The sequence below is a fragment of the Oryctolagus cuniculus genome, chromosome 19 (genome assembly GCF_964237555.1).
Source record: "Oryctolagus cuniculus chromosome 19, mOryCun1.1, whole genome shotgun sequence".
Taxonomy (NCBI): domain Eukaryota; kingdom Metazoa; phylum Chordata; class Mammalia; order Lagomorpha; family Leporidae; genus Oryctolagus; species Oryctolagus cuniculus.
Window position 1 is genome coordinate 38,738,923 of NC_091450.1, and position 19,395 is coordinate 38,758,317.

General features: G+C 60.2%; 1 protein-coding gene across 6 annotated transcripts in view; it reads left to right on the forward strand.

The window, feature by feature from the left end:
• SDK1 (sidekick cell adhesion molecule 1) overlaps window positions 1-19,395 on the forward strand; it is a 980,492-nt gene that overhangs the window by 902,982 nt on the left and 58,115 nt on the right. For all 6 annotated transcript variants that reach the window (XM_070064289.1, XM_070064291.1, XM_070064290.1 and 3 more), the window contains 4 exons: window positions 63-257; window positions 3,209-3,410; window positions 10,894-10,997; window positions 13,448-13,518. In XM_070064289.1, the coding sequence (XP_069920390.1) occupies window positions 63-257; window positions 3,209-3,410; window positions 10,894-10,997; window positions 13,448-13,518 (572 nt within the window). The remainder of the gene's footprint in view (window positions 1-62; window positions 258-3,208; window positions 3,411-10,893; window positions 10,998-13,447; window positions 13,519-19,395) is intronic.

The window sequence follows — 19,395 nt, forward strand, 5'->3', positions numbered from 1 at the left end:
TTCCCGTGATGGCCAGCGAGGATGACTGAGCCGTCCCACCCCCTGCCCCCTCCCCACCACAGGGTACCAGATCGCCTACCGCCTGGCCAGCAGCAGCCCCCACACCTTCACCACCGTGGAGGTCGGCGCCACGGTGCGGCAGTTCACGGCCACGGAGCTGACCCCCGAGTCCGCGTACATCTTCAGGCTGTCTGCCAAGACGAGGCAGGGCTGGGGGGAGCCGCTGGAGGCCACGGTCATCACCACAGAGAAGAGAGGTAAGGACGTCGTCAGCAGGTACGTCATGGGGGGGGGGGGTGCCCAGCAGGCCTGGCGGCTTCAGTCTGGTCTGGCTGGGAGGCCTGTGCCAATCCTTCAGACAAACAGTAGGGACCGAGCACCTACTAAGCAGCTGTGGAGCTGGAGTTGTGGTGTTGCCCTCGGGCACATGCTGAGCACAGCTGTCTACTCTCTGGGGCACGTGTGTCCCAGGTAGACAGAGATGGGGTGCAGAGAGGCCCCAGGTGGCAGGGCCTTCACGTGTGGGTGTGAGCTCCCACAGGCAGGCACCTGGTCGCTGGTGTTCCAAACCACACCCACCACGAGCAGGGCCCGCCCTTGCATTTCCTAAGTGGTTGCTGTCCGTCTCTGTCATTCATGACACCTGCTCTCATGCAGGCTCCCCGCTGGGAGCGGCACATCCTTGCACTTGGCTCACCGTCTCTGCAGCCGTGGGGGAGCACTGTGTTAGCTCTGAGACAGATTTGCTAACTGGCCCCGGACATTCAGCTGTGAATCTGCTTCTGGCAGACCCAAGGCCATTCTTCCCACGGAAGTCTGTGGCAGGCTCCTTCCCGTGTCTTGGGGCTCACTCCACAATCTGCCACAGCATTCTCCAGGCTGTGTCGTGGGCCCCCCTCTCCCCCAGCAGCAGTGCGTCGTGATTGGAGCACACGGCTCCAGGCATACGTCCCAGGCTCTCTGAGGCTCTGTGACCTCGGACCCCTCCCTTTCCCTCTCTGTGCTGTGGCAGGGCCCTGGTAGCCCTGGGGCAGCTGGCACAGTGCCCAGTGTCAACCTTGTCACCAGAGCTCCCGGGAACCAGTTGGCACAATGCCAGGGCTTGGTGGCCACGAGCTGGTGTTCCTGCCACGTTGGCACTGTTTGATACAAGATCTGGAGCAGACGGGGAATGATGAGTTGAATTCAGAGCACTTGCAAAACAGTGCTGACCTTCAGTCAAGAAAGGAAGGAGGAGGAGATAGACACAGACCGAGCCCTGTCACTACGCTGTCAGGCTCTGCCCGGCTACTCCCGCCAGGAGCTCCTCCGAGGCCTTGTCAGTGAGGAGCCCGCGGTCCCCAGGGTGAAGGAAGCGGCCAGGTTGAAGCTGCAGCTGTCCAGCTGTGAGGCTCTGTGCTCTCGGCTGTGCATGGCTGGGCCTGCCTGACGCTCACATGATGTTTACCGAAACAGCCCAGAGAGCAGAGCAAGCAGTGCTGACAAGGAGACCGTGCCAAAGAGCAGACAGTGTTTGTCTTCAGCGCAAACCTGTGCTAGCGTGGCCTCAGCGAATCGGGCCTCCTGCCCGGGGAGCCCCCAGCCGGCACGACGCACGCCAGCCACGCCAGCCCTGGAGCAGCCCTGTTCATGTGCTGTGCTGCCTTGGTTCCTGGGTTAGCCCAGTCTGCTCACTGGCTTCCTAAGACCTTGGCCCGGCCTGGCCCCCTCTCTGCAAGTGCCCACCCTGTCCCCGAGCCCCTCTGCCATTCAGGCCTGGGAGCCGACCGGCTCTGCTGGGCTCCAGGGAGTGGCACTGCGGTTGCTGTGCCGGCTGTTCCCGATTCACCTTGATCAGCTTCCCCCAAGGCCTCCTGGGAAGCCCCCGGCGGTGCTGCTGCCCTCCATGGGGCCACTTCTCGCACCCAGCTCACTTCATGCCACCAGTCTGACTTCCCCGGGGTAGAGCTGGGAGTGACGCACACAGTCAGCCCCTTCCTGGGACACACGTGCTTCACCCATGGCAACAGTGGGGAGGGCTGGCTTCACCGTCCATAGCCTCTGACTGTCCAGCGGCTCCACTGCATTCAAGGCAAGGCCTCAGCCTTCGGCCCTTTGTGACTCTGGTCACCCTGACCGGCAGCTCATCCTAGCTGGCGAGCCTCCGTGTCCCGAGGATGCTGCTGCCGCTGCCCACCTCAGAGCGGCGGTTACCAGCCCCCCCGTGCTGTCCAGCCTTTCAGGGAATGTTAGCAACATTCACTCTCCACTCCCACCCCCTGAGTCCCCCACCCACACCCCCTGCTTCTCAGGCCCAGAGTTTAGTAGATTTCCCACCAGGCCCTCACCCCCATGGCTGAGGAACAGGGAGCCCAGGAGGGAGGCCTTGGGAGCAGGGGCGGGGGCACCAGGCCCTGGAGATACTGTTCCCGCAGAGCGTGCAGCCAAGGGCAGGAGCTGCTGACGAAGGCAGATCGAAGCGCTCCTCACAGGGCCCATGGACTGCTGCTTTACTCCAGCCCACACATTTTAATCAGAATCAATAGTCCTCATGATAAACAATTAAACAATTACCCCTCCCTCTGTGCGGCTTCTCTATTGAAATCGATGGGGTGCGAGGAAACAGCACAGGCACACCACGTCCGCCCAGCTCCACGCGTCCTGCATCCCAACCCCCTCACTACAGAGACGGTGGCCAGAGACCGCCCCAGGGGCCGTGCCCCACACCTGCACTCGCCCCCCACAAAAGCACGGAGTGGATGCCTTTGGTGGTTTGTGCCCTGAGGTGGTGGCGTGGGAAGTGTTGCAGATGGGCTTAGGCGAAAACCAGAAAGAAAGCGTCCAGGGGAACCTGGAGGTACGGGGAGGAGTCCCCAGGCCCCCGCAGTCCCAGCTGTCATTCAGCGCCTGCCCCTGGCGGTGGTGGTCAGGGGGATTTGTATGTGGCCTCACCTCTGTCTGCTCCTGAGCCAACAGGGCACACCCAAAACCAGCTGGGAGAGAGCCTGCTGTCCGTGGAACACAGGGAAGAGCCGTCCCTGGTCAGTCTAACACGTGCAGTTAGCAGTGAACAGCAGTGCCTAGTCCACGCATCCTGCAGTAAACAGTGGTGCTCAGCCTTGGCAGGCTGCCCTTGGCGGCGGTCGGGAGGAAGCAGCAGCATTTCCAGGGCCCCTCTCCAGGGACAGCTGCCTCTCACGTGCCCCGTCATGTCCTCTTCTGGTTACAGAGCGGCCAGCCCCGCCCAGGGAGCTCCTGGTGCCCCAGGCAGAAGTGACCGCGCGCAGCCTCCGGCTCCAGTGGGTCCCAGGCAGCGATGGGGCCTCCCCCATCCGGTACTTCACGGTGCAGGTGCGAGAGCTGCCCAGGGGAGAGTGGCAGACTTATTCCTCGTCCATCAGCCATGAAGCCACAGCCTGTGCAGTTGAAAGGTACTGGGGGGACCAGGACCCGCCCCGGGCACTCGATCCTACCCTGAAGGCCCCTGCCCCTGCCCCCTGCAGCCCCCAGAGTGGAGTGTGTGTCTGGCTCAAGGACACACACCTGAGAACCTTCCCCTCTTCCACTGCGCCCCGCATGCCAGGGACCCCAGAATCTCTAGGTCCTAGAGCCACTTCCGGGGGCCCATCCTGCACAGCTCCTGGCCCCAGGAATTGGTGAGACAAAGACAAATGGGGACAGATGGTTCTGGCCCCTGCAAACAGGTGATACTCGTGGGTGGACAGAATGAGGCCTCTTTGGGTACTCTCTGAAAACAGCAAGGAGTCAGAGCATGCCTCAGGTGTGACCTTCACTGGTGACCACTGGCACAGCGGTAGAGAGAGTGGTGCACCTGTTCAGCCAGCAGTCCACACACGTGAGCTTACTCAGCTGTCAGGACAGCTTTCACACACACACACACACACACACACACACCCGTCTCTTTACAACAGAGAGGATCAAGGTGGAGAGAGGCTGAGTGAGCTGCCACTCCCACAGCAGGCCTTGCTGGTCCTCCCGCGGCCCCACTGACGCTCTCCTGGTCTCTCGGCTTTGCAGGCCTGGACCCTGACTTCCTCACCTCCCCTGGTCCTGGTCATTTGTCGGGAGACCGACTCTCAGGGTGTGGGGAAGGGCTCCCTGGGGTGAGTTCCTCTGTCTCTGGGGATCCTGAAGCCCACCCTGCAGGAGGTGGGGGCCAAGACCCTGGTTTCCAGCTGAGCCCCACACAACCCGGGGAGAGGATGGTACGGTTCCTATTCTGTGGTGGCACTGAGGGTCAGGAGAGTGGGTGGTGTGCCTGCAGCCCCAGCACACTGGCAGGGAGCATGAGCAGAGCCTGCGGTGTGCCAAGCCCAGCCCTGCACAGCTGGATGGGAGCTGGATGAGGGACAGCCCCTGGGGCAGTCATGATCCCAGACTTCGCGTACCCCACTCCCTGCCCTGGGGCACAGCAGAGGCTCTGCAATCAGGTGGTGGTGTGGCTTGTCACCTCTCCTTCTTCAGTGACCACGGCAGAATTGAGAGAGAAGAGCAACTGTGCTCCAAGTTTGAGGCCCAGTGTGTGATGGATGGGGGTGGAGGTTCATGCACAGGGTGAGGGATGGTCAGCAGGAGCATCATGGGAGGCAAGGCTGTGAGGCCAGGACCACTGGCTCAGACATCACCTGGCTATGCTTGGAGTTGTGTGGCTCAAGACAAGAGCTGTTGGACCCAAGGGCACCAGGGCTGTGTCAATATCATCACTCTTAGCAGACACTGTGCCCCGGGAAGTGTGGCCGTGCCAGCCATAACCCTGACCAGAGCCTGTGAGCATCCCTGGGCGGCACCCAGGTCCTCTGAGAGCTCGGCCGCAGGCCCATGCTCAGGCCCCCTCTGGAGTTGGTTGCGGGCCCAGCAGGAAGACAGCCTCTTGGCTCAGAGCCACAGGTGCCTGCGACCTACCTTGTCGCTGTCACCCCATTGACCCATGTCCACTCGGCCAGAGTGTCCAGGCTGTGCCACCCAGCACAGGGACCCTCTCCAGCAGGACCAGAGCCCCGCGGGCCTCCCACTTGGAGGGGACACTACCCCAGGGCTGGCTGGGAAAACATGAGGCATTCGTCTCAGAGCTGTTTTCCAAAGTGACTTAATCAAGTAGCTTCCAGGGCGTCAAATCTTCTGGCCAGGCCCTCAGAACCATCCTCACCATCATCACCGTCACCACTCCGTTGTTAGACAGCTACCTGCTCACCCACGGGGAGTCATCCCACGACTGCGGGAGCACTCCTGAAATGGCAGATAGAACCCAGCCTGTGTTACAGGCCCTTCAGGAAGTTCATGGGAACACAGAGCTGAAAGATAGGTGTGTTTTGGTGTAGAAAAGTGTGGAAGTCCCTCTATCTTCATAATACGCATTCTCCAGGAACTATTTGACGACCCTTTGCATGCAGCTCTTTTACAAATTTTGTGCAAAAATAACCTTTTCTTTTGTTTCCATTTTCCATGAACTTTCTAAAGTATCTACATACTATGTTTTTCCTGTAGATACGTATCTAAGATAAAGTTTAGCTAATAAATTAGGCGTAAGAGACTAATGATAGCTAATCGTAAAATAGAACAGTTGAAACAATATTCTGTAATGAGAGTCACTCAGAACTTAGGAATCTTCCCTGGGTTTTTTCATTTATTATTTTCTGTGGTTGACCGTGGGCCACTGAAACCTCAGAAAACGAAGCTGCCTTTGAGCTGCTGTGGGGCAGCCTGTCGTGTGCAGAGCCACCCCCGTAGTTCCTGCACGAGAGGCCACACAACCCTGTGGGACACAGACCAGAACTTCCGTTACTCCCACTTCCTAGGTGAGGGAGTTGAGGCAGAGGTGTGTCCAGTAACAGATATGCCGTGTCTCAGCTGTAAGTGGAAGAGAGAAAAATCCCGAAGATGCCCTGTGGCCGTGACGTCCCGCGGGCCTGCGCTCACGGCTGTATGATGTGAACTATCTCCTGCAGCTCATTCGCGGGGTCTGTGATGTCGCAAATGCCCAGGACGTTAGAATCTGAACACCAGCTTCCACAGTCAGCCTGCCCTTGCTGGCCACGTGGCCTTGGTGACGCCCACCCCTGGACGCTTGCTCGGCCTTGGTCCTCCCGCCTGAGAAAGGCAGGGCTGGGCAAATGATCCTCCTCTCCCTTGCAACCCCAAGTCCAAGACTGGCCCTGGGACTGACTGCCAGCAAACTGGGCCGTCCCGGCTGTCAAAGCGTCCCCATCGGGCTCCTGCCAGCATCTCACCCCTTTGCGTGACAGCAGTGGACTACCAGGCACTGGGCACTCCTCGTGGCAGGTCCACCCAGAAACCTGGCAAGGCCGGGGCTCGGGGAGCGTGGCCAGGCACTGGACTGCCTGTGCTCATGGTGTAAATGATTTCACCCCTTTAGCTAACTCTTTGAAGGAATGAAACCAGAAACCCCCGTTCCCGAAACCGAAGCCAGGCAGACTGACGGCGTGCTTGGGACTCCTCGTTGGGAAGGAGCGCTCCATGTGTCAGGACAGACAGTTTAATTTGGTGGAGGAGAGATTGTTGTCAGTTTCTAATGGGCAAGAACCAGGAAGAACGCTTCCCTCACCTGTCACCAGAGAACCGGAGCCCAGGAGTCTCCCTGCCTGTCAGTAGGAAACTTGTTACAGGCAGGACTGCAGGAAAGCCGCAGCTTGTACCCTGCCGTGGCACAGTCTCCCATCCTGCTTAATAGTCTTGACAACTACATTTCACTTTTGCTGGTTGTCTGAAGTCTGCGAATGGCCAGAAACCACAGAGAGTTTCCACATCCAGACCCAGGTGTGGACCGTGGATCCACCCAGGGATAATGGGCCAGGCCCCAGGATGAGCGCTGTAAAGGCCCAGTCAGCTTCTGGCTGGTGGACGATGCTGATGGGTGAGGCGGGCAGCCGGGAGGGGAGAAGGGTGTCTCACACAGGGCCCATGTGGGCATTTTGGAGGCCACCTGAGCTCAGGACAGGACTTTGGGCTCTGCCCTTCTTCTGAGCCCTTCTGCTATGACAGGTGTGATGGAGCCAACAAGAAATACGAGGGCCAGGAGGATTTGGGTGCAAAAAAATTTCGTGAGAGCCAGCACTCTGGCCCCAGCATCGTGGGGTCGCGTCGTCTTTCCTCTTTCATGTAATCTTTAGAAATACGACCGCTTAAAAGTCAGGTGAATTTGGACAAGGACATTACACCTGGGCTCAGTATTCTTTTTTTCTCTCTGACGGAAACAACAAATTGTTAAGAAATGTCTTCAGTGCCTTCAAGATAAATAAAGGCTGCAGTTGATAGCTTTCAGAATGTCCAGGAAAAAAAAAAAATAGGCCGGCGCCGCAGTTCACTAGGCTAATCCTCCGCCTTGCGGCGCCGGTACACCGGGTTCTAGTCCTGGTCGGGGCGCCGGATTCTGTCCCGGTTGCCCCTCTTCCAGGCCAGCTCTCTGCTGTGGCCAGGGAGTACAGTGGAGGATGGCCCAGGTGCTTGGGCCCTGCACCCCATGGGAGACCAGGAGAAGCACCTGGCTCCTGCCTTCGGATCAGCGCGGTGCGCCGGCCGCATGCCAGCCACAGCGGCCATTGGAGGGTGAACCAACGGCAAAAAGGAAGACCTTTCTCTCTCTCTCACTGTCCACTCTGCCTGTCAAAAAAAAAAAAAGCAGAATGTCCAGGATTCGGGTGATTTTTATGATAACCGGGAGTGAGTCGAGGAGCACCCAGCGTCTGTAGGTGAGATCTGCATTTAGTTGCTGGGGGGAGGGGAGGGGGAGACTGAAGGGCAAGGTGGCACCCACCCCCAAACCCCACCCCCATACCTGTTATGGAAGTAAAGTCTTTGCTGCGATTCATAGCCCGAGGCAGACCTAGACAAACTTGCTTTCTAAATATCCCTGTGGCTGCATTGGGACAGCAGGAGTTCTGGCAGCAGGTTTGGAGTGCGAGTCCTCCCGTGTTACCCAGCCTTCACCTGCTGGGTAGAAGTGAGAGTTTAGGTCTCAGGAGCTGTCTCAGAAGTGTCCCCGGGTCTGCATGCTGTCTGACCGCACAGGCGGCCTCTGGAAGGAAGGCACTGGGATGCCGCGGGAAGTGGCTGGACAGATGGACCTCCTGGGAGTGCAGAGCCCCAGGGACCAGACAGGGACAGCCTTCAGGAGGAGAGGGTCACCCTTCTGAGCTGCCTCTGTGTGCCCAGGCCCAGTAAACTCCACGGGGCGGGGGGGGGGCACTAATGTAGTCTTCACCAGAGCTGGGGAACACAGGTGCTGGGGTCGCCACCTCTGCAAATGAGTGAAGTGAGCTCCAGAGAAGTGAAGCAGCCGCCTGGGTCAGCACCAGTGGAGCCGGGATTGCAGCCCTGCGGACAGCCGTGGACCCGGGTCAGCACCAACGGAGCCAGGATCGCAGCTCCGCGGACAGCCGTGGACCCGGGTCAGCCGCCGGAGCTGGGATTGCAGCCCTGCGGACAGCCGTGGACCCGGGTCAGCGCCGCTGGAGCTGGGATCGCAGCCCTGTGGACAGCCAGGGACCCGGGTCAGCGCCGCCGGAGCCGGGATTGCAGCTCTGTGAACAGCCGTGGACCCAGGTCAGCACCGCCGGAGCCGGGATTGCAGCTCTGTGAACAGCCGTGGACCCAGGTCAGCACCGCCGGAGCCGGGATCGCAGCCCCGCGGACAGCCAGGGACCCGGGTCAGCCGCCAGAGCCGGGATCGCAGCCCCGCGGACAGCCGTGGACCCGGGTCAGCCGCCGGAGCCGGGATCGCAGCTCTGCAAACAGCCCCGGAGCAGGGGCTTGCGCTGACCTGGAGGAGTGCAGACAGCAGAAGTTAGGGAATCAGAGGGATGAAGCCGAGTGTGTGCCAGCATCCTTGGCTCACGGATCACGTTGTCACGGAAGTCCTGCTCTGGCGTAGGAGAGCAGTGGGACAGGGCAGAGGGCCAGCACTGGGTCTGTGGCCTCAGAGCAGCTATGCAGAGAGATGAGGGTGAGGCCGGGCAAGTGTGTGCAGGATGAGGCCAGCAAGAGGGGGCTGTGGCAACATCACCGGCATCCTCCCCCCAGGGTGCCTGCACTGCTGGGTGGGGCGCTGGCCGGGCCTCCACCGGGGGAGGGTTGCTGTGCAGTGCACTGGTAGGGCCTCCCACCGGGAGGGTGGCTGTGCGGGACGCTGGCGGGGCCTCCCACCGGGAGGGTGGCTGTGTGGGTCAGACATCTCCATGTGGCTGCGATTCCCAGACTCAGCAACCCAGGCCTTGGTGAATACAGCGAGCCCACCAAAGTGCGGGTCTGACTCACGAGCCAGCCAGACACTGCCTGCACACGGCTGCACACGGCTGTATGCCTGGGGCTCCAGACCAGACAGCGCAGTACAGAAAAGTCTGCAGGGGCCGTGCAGGGGCCACGCCTCCCCAAACCTTTAGCGAACAGAGAAGCACTAAACTGTGTGCTGCTAAACGCCAGGACCAGGGCTACCGCTGGGGTACCAAGGTGGGCCAGAGGCTGCGCCGAGAGCTACATGTGACCCCTTGTCCCACCCTCCGCGAAACCCAGGACCCAGACAGTGTCACCCCTGCATGTTCATTCCTCCAACCGTATACGGAGCGCTTCCCGGAGCCAGGCGCCGAGCTCGGTGCTGGGGACGCAGCAGTCACGGGACGCCCGTGGTTCCTCTTCATGGATGTGGCGTCCTGGAAAGTCTTGCCTTACACTCGTGATAAGAATGACCAAGGCAATGAGCAGCGTGTCGGGGACAATAGGCCGGAGACAGGCATTGCCATAGCTGTTTCAGCTGATCCTGCAGGAAGCAGGCGGGCACTGGCCAAGGTGACCCGGGAGTGAGAAGCGAGACCATTCCAGACTGTTCTGCACTGCCTCCCACGCAGCCAGGAGGTGGTCAAGCAAATGTGGGCAGCTGCGCCGGGCGGGGCAGGGAGATGGCAGGAGGAAAGGCAGGTGGTTCCCACCAAGCCCAGAGGCGGTGATTTCTAAGAGACTAGGAAGGTCTGCAAGTTGTTGGTGTGAATGTGGCAGACGCTGTCTCCCAGAAACCCGTGCAAAGATCATTCTTGGTGCAGCTTTCCCTGCAGCAGTCAAGTTGTGACTTGGGGTCCCTGCATCCCGTATCAGGGTGCCTAGGTTCAAGTCCCTGATCGGCCTCTGACCCAGCTTCCTACTGGTGTACACCCTGGGAGGCAGCAGACGACGGCTCAAGGACTTGGGTCCCCACCACTCCTCGTGGGAGACCTGGGTGGGGTTCCTGGCTCCTGGCTTTGGCCTGGCCCAGCCCCACTTGCCGCGGGTGTTTGGGAGGGAACCAGCGATGAGAGCGCTCTGTGAAAGCAGGAGGTGATGTGAGAAGAGGGAGGGGAAGCTGTTCTGCTCACGGCTTACAAAAATGGTTTCCAGTTTCCTGACAAGCAGACTGCTTTCTGTCCCCCGTCTGTGTGTGTAGAGCAGACGGAAGTGGGGCTGCTGTTGGTCGATGCAGACGGCATGGGCTCTCACTCAGGTTCCACCGTGCTCGTTTTGAAAACCATTAGTTTGCAGCTTGGACAGAGAACTCAGTTTGGGTTGAGAGTGAGGAGAGGAGGCTTGGTGGCAGGTGATGAGGCTTTGGCGTAGACTAGTGGTCAAGTACTTACCTGGCCAAGAAGTGCCGCATTCGCCTGCCAGTGTGCAGCGCCCCTCCCTGGGCGATGCCATGCCCAGCTGTCCCCAGGAAGAGTCAAGTCCCCCTAAAGTGCCTGCTCCCTGCAGCCAGGGAGGGGTCCCCTCCCCATCCCCTACAGAACAGCCTCCTCTCTGCAGGGTGGTTCCCCTGTGCTCACACAGCAGCCTGGAGGCATGTGTTTCCAGGAGCCCCTGAGGGCAGGGCAGGGTGGCAGGTCCCCTGCAGTCACAGGTCTCTTCCCGTTACAGGCTGAGACCCTTCACCTCCTACAAGCTGCGCCTGAAAGCCACCAACGACATCGGGGACAGCGACTTCAGTGCAGAGACAGAGGCGGTGACCACGCTGCAGGACGGTGAGCAAGTTGCTGCCTCTGAAAGCCGGGGCGCTGACTTCTAGAGAGAGCCCCATGTGTGTCCTGAGCCAGGGTCCCCGGGGCGTGGTGGGAAGCAGCAGACTCCATTAGAAGACTGGCCAGAGTGCTCCTGCACGTCGCAGGCCGCAGGTCAGGGCTTCGGGGGCTTCCAAATGGAATGGAAGTTTCTTTGATTGGCTTCCAGAGCCCCTACCATCCATTCGCATCCCGGAAATTGAATAATTGATAGGGCCATTAAAAATGAATATCGGCGGGGTGCCTGTGTTTTAAGAGGGTTCCTTGGTTTTTCACTCCCGAGCTGCTGCCTCTGACACTGGCACAAGTAATGGGCAGCGAGACCCTCTCGGAGCTCCAGGCAGTTTCCAGCCCCTCTGTCCCACTTTGAAGAGACTGGGTCTGCAGACTGATGGTCACTGGGTGCGCCGGGTCCTGCCAGGCCCACAGTGAGGCCGCTGCCTCGGACACAGCCGGCGCGGGAGGGAGCAGGGCGGGTGTTGCACACAGACGCTGCAGGGCAGATCCCGGGCGGGAAACCGAGCACTCAGTTCACCCAGCAGTGCTTTATGCCAATCCCCTAACGCTTCCCGAGCGCCGCCTTTTCCATTTAACGCACCACTGGAACCATTTTCCAGTCCACCAGTGTCCAGCCAGCTCACCCCGTGACCCTCGTCTTCACTTCTGTTCTTTTTATAACCTTTGGAAGTTTAGTTTCTCTAACTCGAGGCCTCCCGTGACCTTAGGGACCAGCACGGGGTGGAGGGGACATCGTGAGCTCCTGGAGCTCCCCCTGGGGCGGACGCTGCAGGTCCTGCCCCTCGAGGTGTGACGGTTGCCTTGAGATTCATGCCGGATCCCAGACTGTTCCCCGCGCACCAATCTTGGGAGCTTATCAGAGCCAGGGGGAGCCGGGGGAGGAGAGAAGCCAGCCAGCGCCTGCCTGTGTCTAGCGTCACGGGAAACCACGAGCGAAAGGGTGCCTGGGAACTGGAGCACAAAGCCCAGACGTAGGAACGCCTCCACCCTGATCTCACCTTGAACAGCCGAGGTGACGTTCACAGCGACGTGCTAATTCTTCATCTAAGAAGAGACGCAGGACAGGCGGACTGGATTGTCCTGGTGTCTGTGTGGCTGAGATGGAGCCCCCTCTGATGGGGCTGCTGCTTCCAGGGGCCGGTTTCCAAGAGATGCGCCGGGGCCTCGTGAGGCTGGAGGGCAGGGCGTCTGCTGATGCTTTGATATTCAGATCAGCGCTTTGATGCACCTGTCTTGTCATCTTCCTCCTCAGATGTGCAGCGTCTGTGCAGTGGGCTCGCCTCGTCTCCCACTCTCAGCCCGAGACGGATGGGCACACGCTGGCCCGGGTCGGGGATGCACACTGCATGAGGGCCCGTCCCCTGCAGACTCACTACATGAAGCTGTTGAGGAGGCCCTGTAATTAAGTCCCGTGTGACCAGGCCATGTCATGAACCCTGTGGGAGTAGCCCACTGTTAGCACAGAGCAGCAGGTCCAGGGGACATCTGTCCATCTCTCCGGGGCAGAACTCATAGGGCTGGAGGTGTGGCTGTGCCGGTACAGCCAAGGCTGGGGACCCGAGGAAGGGGCACTCTGGTGGGTCCAGGGGAAATAACAGATGGTGGCCCAGGGAGCTGTGGGCCCAGGGAGGTGTGGGCATGCGCACAGCATGCGTTGGGTCCACTGAGTCCATATTTATTGAACAATGATACACGCTGGGGCTGTGCTGGGTCTCAGGGGTCTGGCCATCAAGGAGACAGAAGTAGGTGGAGTTAGTGAATCAGGGAGGACCCCATGGATTCAGAGCGGACAGAGAGGCCAGGCTTCCTGGACGTGTGGGATGTGCAGCAGGATTTTCCACAGGCGGAGGTCAAGCCAACCTTGTCCCTGCAGACACTCGAGAACCATGACAACTCCCCGACCACAGCCGTCCACACCTTTCACCTTGCCCTTCCACCAGCGATGGCCTCCCTCGGTCACAGTCAGGTGCTTCAACCAAGAGCGTGTGACCTGGATCCATCAGTCTGTCCTGTTCAGGCAACTGAGTGCTTCCAAAATGATGTCACTCCCCTCACCCAGATCTGAGCCACAGGAAGGGTCTCTGGGCAGGGCTGGCCGGGTGCACCAGGCTTGGAGTGTGTGGCTTCATGAAGTCCACCAGGGAGCCATGGACACTTCTGGCCGCCTATATCAAGTCAGGGATGGTACCTGGGTACTGCCCTGGTCAGGGATGGGTCTCAGGTTCAGAGGGGGCTGTGGAAGCTCTGAGAGGCCAGGGAGGAGGCCCCACGGACGGGAACAGGCAGGGCTGGGAGCAAGCCCCCCCCGGGGAGGGGTGTGGCAGCGGCTGGCCGGGGAGAGTAGCCGGGATAGCAGGGCCATTCTCTTCCCTGCTTTCTTCTTGTGTGCCTTTCAGTCCCAGGAGAGCCTCCAGGGTCCGTCTCTGCGACGCCGCACACCACCTCCTCGGTTCTGATCCAGTGGCAGGTAAGAGCCGGGCAGCCGCAGGTGTCCCTGAAGCACATCCCCATTCCTGTGCCTGCCGTACCCTGATAAGCACTGGAGTGCAGGGCCAAGGAACAGCAGAGGGAAGGTGGGGTCAAGCACAACGCCTGGACGGCAAAACTGCCCTGCAAGGCATGCGCAGTGTGAGCTTGTCCTGGGCTCACGCGGGAGGAGCCTGCGGTCAGTGAGCCCTGCTCAAAGCCAAGGCCTCTGGGCTTGGGCCTGCTGGCAGTCCCCGCTCTGGGGGGTGGGCCGCCAGCACCAACGGGATCATTCCAGTGGCCTTGGGGAGGGCGGGGGGGTGGTGGAGGAGGCGTCTGTGCTACATGCGAAATTGGCTCATGTCCTCGGGGCGTCCAACTCTAGCCCTTGGAGGTATCATTTCCAGAGAAATCGTTCACAGCCAGACATAGCACCTGCAGGATTATATATATTTTCACCAAGTCTGGGTCTGGAATCTCAAACCAAGGCCCGTCCTCTGAGATAAACAATCCTTGCTTTGGCTGCTAAACAGTGCTCCAAGATGGCGTCGAAAGCACGTATCACCCACTCTGCCTGATTTCTCCTTCTGGGCAATATTTGTTCTCAGAGGAGTGCCCTGAGGATGAGAGCAGCAGAGGGGAGAGCTGTCCAGGAGGGGCAGAGCCCAGGGGAGCCCTGCTGACCAGTCTGCAGGACAGAGGCTCCCAGAGGCCTGGAGGAGTAGGGGCAGGGCAGGGGCTGGGGTCAGGGCCAATGTTGCGTTCCCTCAGGGCACTGCAGACATTTGGAAGGGGCCAGGGTGGAGGTGCCAGAAGGCACAGGCAAGTTCCTGAGGCCAGATTGGGGTGCGGGGTCGGGGGGGGGGGGGGCTGCAGGCAAAGGCAGTGCTGTGGTCTGGGCTGGGTCAGTCCAGGTGGCTGTGAGCTGGGGATGAACAGGGAAGTCTGGGAGTCACAGGAGACGTCCTTGAGGTTGGTGGCATCATCAGAGACAGCTGCGGCAGCGTGAGAGCCGGTGGGGAGGAGGGGTGGGTGTTAGGAGTCAAGGGACAGAGGGACCTGGGTGATGCTGAAAATCACAAGTGGTCTGCGTGGGGCCTGAGGGTAGTGGGAATCAGGGAGGACCCCTGACCGGGAGGGAGCAGGCAGACAGGGAGAGCAGTGCTGAGGGCCCGAGAAGCCGCCAGGAAGTTGTCCCAGAGACTGTTCCCGTGGGGGCCCTGAGGATGGGGGCTCCGGAGGCAAGGAGGAGGGAGGGAGGCCTGAGGCTGGTGACTGAGAGGTGCCTGTAGTGCCTGGGCAGACAGGGAGCTGGGGATGGCCTCTGAGCAGGACTGGGCCCTACAGAAGAGAGGCGTGCAGGTGGGCAGCACCGCAGCCTGGGACTGTTGTGTCACGGCCTCCCTGGGTGTGGCCCTGGACTGGCAGGCGCTGGAGGTGCGGGCAGGCGGGTGTTAGAGGAGCCACTTAAAGTGCTGCTGACCGTGCTGTTGGTGCCGGCTGCTGTCCTCCGGGAGATTCTTCTCCACTTCTCTTGTGACAGTGACTTCGGTGAGCACCAGGGAGAGTCCATGGTGAAGGAGTGAGGGAGAGTGGCAGGTCCATCTGCACAGGACCAGGCACTGCCGCCTGTGGGCGGGACGGTGGGCAGGACTGGAATACACTGTTTTCCAGTATCACGGGGCCCGCTGGCTGCTTCCTGGCCTCCTTTCTGGACATCACAGGAACCTTCCGAGGGATAAGAAGGCATTGCCCAGTGCCTTCCAGGAACGCCGTGCTGGGACACTCACCCTTCCCTGGGCCTGAGTGGGGGCAGAAGCCCGGCTTCGGCCCCGCTCGTCACCAGATGGCAGAGACCCTGGAATCCTCTCCGGCTCCAGGTCCTGCCCTGTAGAACCTGGAGGTCGAAGCTGACCTCTGAGGTCTCGTGCAGGATCTCTGGTCCTGGAGGCCCTCACCTCCCCAGTCCCTGCTTCAGCCCAGACTTCCATCAGGGCCTTTGGTAGCAGGCAGGAAACAATCAAAATGGAAATTCAAGGGCCTGAGCCCTTGGTTTCCCACCCTCCACCGGCACAATCAGCCTAGAGGAGATTGGCTCTTTGTGCTGTGCTAAATTCTGCCAGGAAATTAGCATTTTCTTTGTAGATGGAGTTGGCCTGCCAGTGACTAGGTAGGCTCCTTCTCTACAAAGGCGGCGAGTGCTCCCTGGGGGTGAGACGTGGGCTCTTCCCCACAAGTGGCTCCGAACAGGAGCAGGCCGGGGAGCTGACCAGCTGACCCGTCTTCCAGGCAGGGCTCCAGCCCCCAGGGGCCGGCCCGGCTTTTGTGAGTGTCGGCTGTCCCGCCTCAGAGCCCAGCAGAGCAAGCCAGTCGCAAGAGGCCCAGAACAGGAGGCAGTCAATATCACGTATTGTGCAAATAAATGCCTGTCAACTGCCAGGCAATTGCAGCAAAATTAAAATTAGGAGTAATTTACTAAGAAAAGCAGAACAAAGCCAAAGAAACGAGGTTTAAATACAGATTTGCATTCCATGTGAAATGTTTCACCTGTAAACCCCTTTCCCCCGCCCCCCGGGAATTTGTTTGAAACACACCTCCTGCTGTAATCTCCGGGCTGCGCACCCCTCCGCCACCTCCCCACCGTGCTCCGTCAGCTCTGTAGTCAATCTTTACCTTTCACGGGGTCCAGTTCTGTCTGAAATCTAAGGACGTGAGCGTGCGCTCCCCACAGCGGTGGCACTGTATGCGCCGAGTGCCACTCCTGTTTCCGACTTGATCATAGCATTTCCGCCGCTGTCCTAAAACCTGCAGCGGGTCACCCTGCCTGCCGCTCAAAGCAGCCCCCTCCCCCGCCCCGTGCCTCTGCCCGGCTCTCAGTGGATTTGGAAGCTGTGCCGCAGCTAAAGAACACGCCAAGCAGGAGATGGCGTGGCGCCTGCGGCTGTCGAGGCCATGTGCTCCGCCTTGTCACAGGCGCCTTCCCTGGTGTCCGGGCTGCCAGGCCGGGCAGGCAAGAGGCCCCGGGGCACTGTGGGCCTTGTCTTGAGGTCGTTCCTCTTTGTCCACTGGCCACGCTGTGGCAGAGGACCAGATCCTGAGCAGCACAGTGGTGAGGGAGCTTGCTGTGGTGGTGTTGGCACAGTGGAAGGGCAGGAATGGGAGGGACAACTGAAAGTGCCCGGCTGGTCGGGCCTCCTGCGTGAGAGGCCAGGAGAGGGCCCGGCCCAGACGGGCTCAGCGGTGTTGATGCTGCGGTGCCAGGGAAGGCGCCTGGGGCCTCCTGTGCGCCCCTGAACCACTGGCGCTCACTCCCAGAGGGAGCCCCATGCAACCCTCCAGGAAGTGGGAGCTGTGGGAACATGAAGTGAGCACTGGGACTCCAGGGACCACAGCAGTCACGTTAGATTTGGTCTCGAACTCCAGCTCTGCCTTGTACTCCCCATGAGGCCTTGGGCGTGTGGTTGAACCTCCCAAAGCCCGCAGCTTAGAAGGAGGCAGGCAGGCCCTGCCCTAGCCTACTCTCCATCTGAACCAAGAGGGAGCTGGCTGCCCATGATACGTGCAGAGAGCAGCATGGGGCGGGGGGGGGGGGGGGGGGGGGGCTTGCAGACAGCTTGAGGAGGGGTCGTCCTGGAGTCCTGCCTGCCTGCCCACTATCCAAGCTCTCCTTGCTTTTTAACCCTACTGCCCCGGGACGTCCTGTCCTCCCAGGTCTTCCCCAGCTCACTGGCCTCTTCTCGCCGGCTATGTCGGGTGAGGACCAGGTGCCTGTATCTGAACAGTGGGCCTCTGAGAACTAAGAGACTGTGGAGCCTGTGGTAGGCACCACAGGCAGTGAGCGCACTGGTTGAAGGTGGCTTCCCAGTGCTCTCCACGTGTCTGCACAGCCACACGGCCCATCCAGGATGAGATCAGGTGTGGCTGGGGTCATGACGTCAAACCCCAGCAAATCCACTCAAGTCCCCAGCTTTGACTGAGCACCTGCTGTGTCCCTGGCCCATCCCAGGCACTGTGTGGACTAGAGGAAGGAACAGTGCTCAGACACACCTCGCCATCTGGGGCGTGGTCTGAAAGTCAGGCACAGCCTGGTGCAAGCACTGTGGGTGTGAAGGGAAACCTGTGTTTGGGGGCCATCCAGTCAGACTCCTCCAGTCATGGCTCCATAGTGGAGGCTGAGCAACAGCCAAGCCCACACATGGGTGTGTGTGGGTGTGGATGTGGTTGTGTGTGGGTGTGTAGGGGGAGCAGGGGTATCACAGAGTCACGGCTTGAATCCAGAACCTGAGCCTGGCAGGCCCTCCATGAACCCCCATTACACACAGCTGCCTGGCTGGCTCTGAGGGCCTCTGGAGCCTGGGCCCTCTCTCACGTGTCACACTAGGTGTGTCCCAAACACCGGAAGTAGAAACCAGAGTCCCATGTGGGAATCTTTGCACATCTCTACAATTCCCAAGCCCCGGGTCAGTGAACTCCATTGGCAAGAGAGGTGTCAACTGCACCTTTAAAACAACCATGCTCTGAGCGGTGGCCACCTGTGCCCCTCCCCAGGCCTGGGAGGCTCCTGTTGGGAGGAGGACAGCCTGCCCTGTAGGTGCCCTGGGAGTTCTGTGGACAACCTGGCCTGCTGGCAAATGCAGACACAGCAGGGGACCAGGAGGGGCTCTGGCCTCCCCTACTGCCTCTAAAGCAGAAATATCTGTGAGTGCAGGGTCAGTAACCCTGAGCACCCCCAACCCGCTCCCAGCCCCCAGAGTATGGTCACAGCTGCTGGAGACAGAGTGTGGCTGTCATTTACTCCTTAGTAAATGAGTTCGTTCTTCTTTTCCGAGCCTCCAGCTTCTTGCCTGTTCTATTTTGTTGGATTGAATCCAGTCCTCCCCGCCCCACCGGAGCGTCCCTTCTTCCTGCAAAATAAATTGCTACTGTCTGTAACCCCGTCCGCTGCAGGGGTACCTGCAGAGCTGGCCAGGAGCCCTGCAGTCCTCCCGCGGAGGTCCCAGTGCCTGAAGCGGCCACAGCCATCATCTGGGACGGAGAGGGAGGCTTTGAAGGTGGCCCTGGGCTGGAACTGCCAAGCCGGCACATATCAGAGACCCAGCTGCTGACCTGTGATCTGCCCTCTCGCCTCTCTCTCTCCTCACCTACTGGAGTCAGTCCAGGGCCTGGAAATGGACGCATGAGTGTCTCCTCACTGCCCAGGCCCCTGCACACGCTAGGGCAGGGTCCAGCATCTCTCAGCAGGACTGTCTGGTGTCACCTTGCAGACAGGAGCCGGAACCAGAAAGTGGGCTCCCCGGAGTCCAGCCACGTGCCGAGGGTTTCGAGCAGGGACACTGCTCTGTCTGTTGTCAAGGCCCAGGAATGCAAGGAAGGCTTGCTGTCCCTCGTTCAGTAAAGGCTCCTCACCTGGCATCTCCCAGGAGCCCTTGTTACCCAAATAGCAGAGCTGCAGGCACCAGGTGAGCGCACCCATGCTCTCAGTGGGCTTGGGAGAAGCCTCATCCTGGCCACTCTCCTGAGCTCCGCTTGAGGTCCTCCTCGGAGCACTCCCTCTGGGAAATGGCACAAGACCTGGCTGAGCCCTGGTCAGCCCTGGGAACTGTTCCCTAGTGTGTGACACAGGCCCTGGCTGAGCCCTGGGAACTGTTCCCTAGTGTGTGACACAGGCCCTGGCTGAGCCCTGGACACTGTTCCCTAGTGTGTGACACAGGCCCTGATCCCGCACTGGGATCTGTTTCCTAGTGTGTGACACAGGCCCTGGCTGAGCCCTGGTCAGCCCTGGGAACTGTTCCCTAGTGTGTGACACAGGCCCTGGCTGAGCCCTGGACACTGTTCCCTAGTGTGTGACACAGGTCCTGATCCCGCACTGGGATCTGTT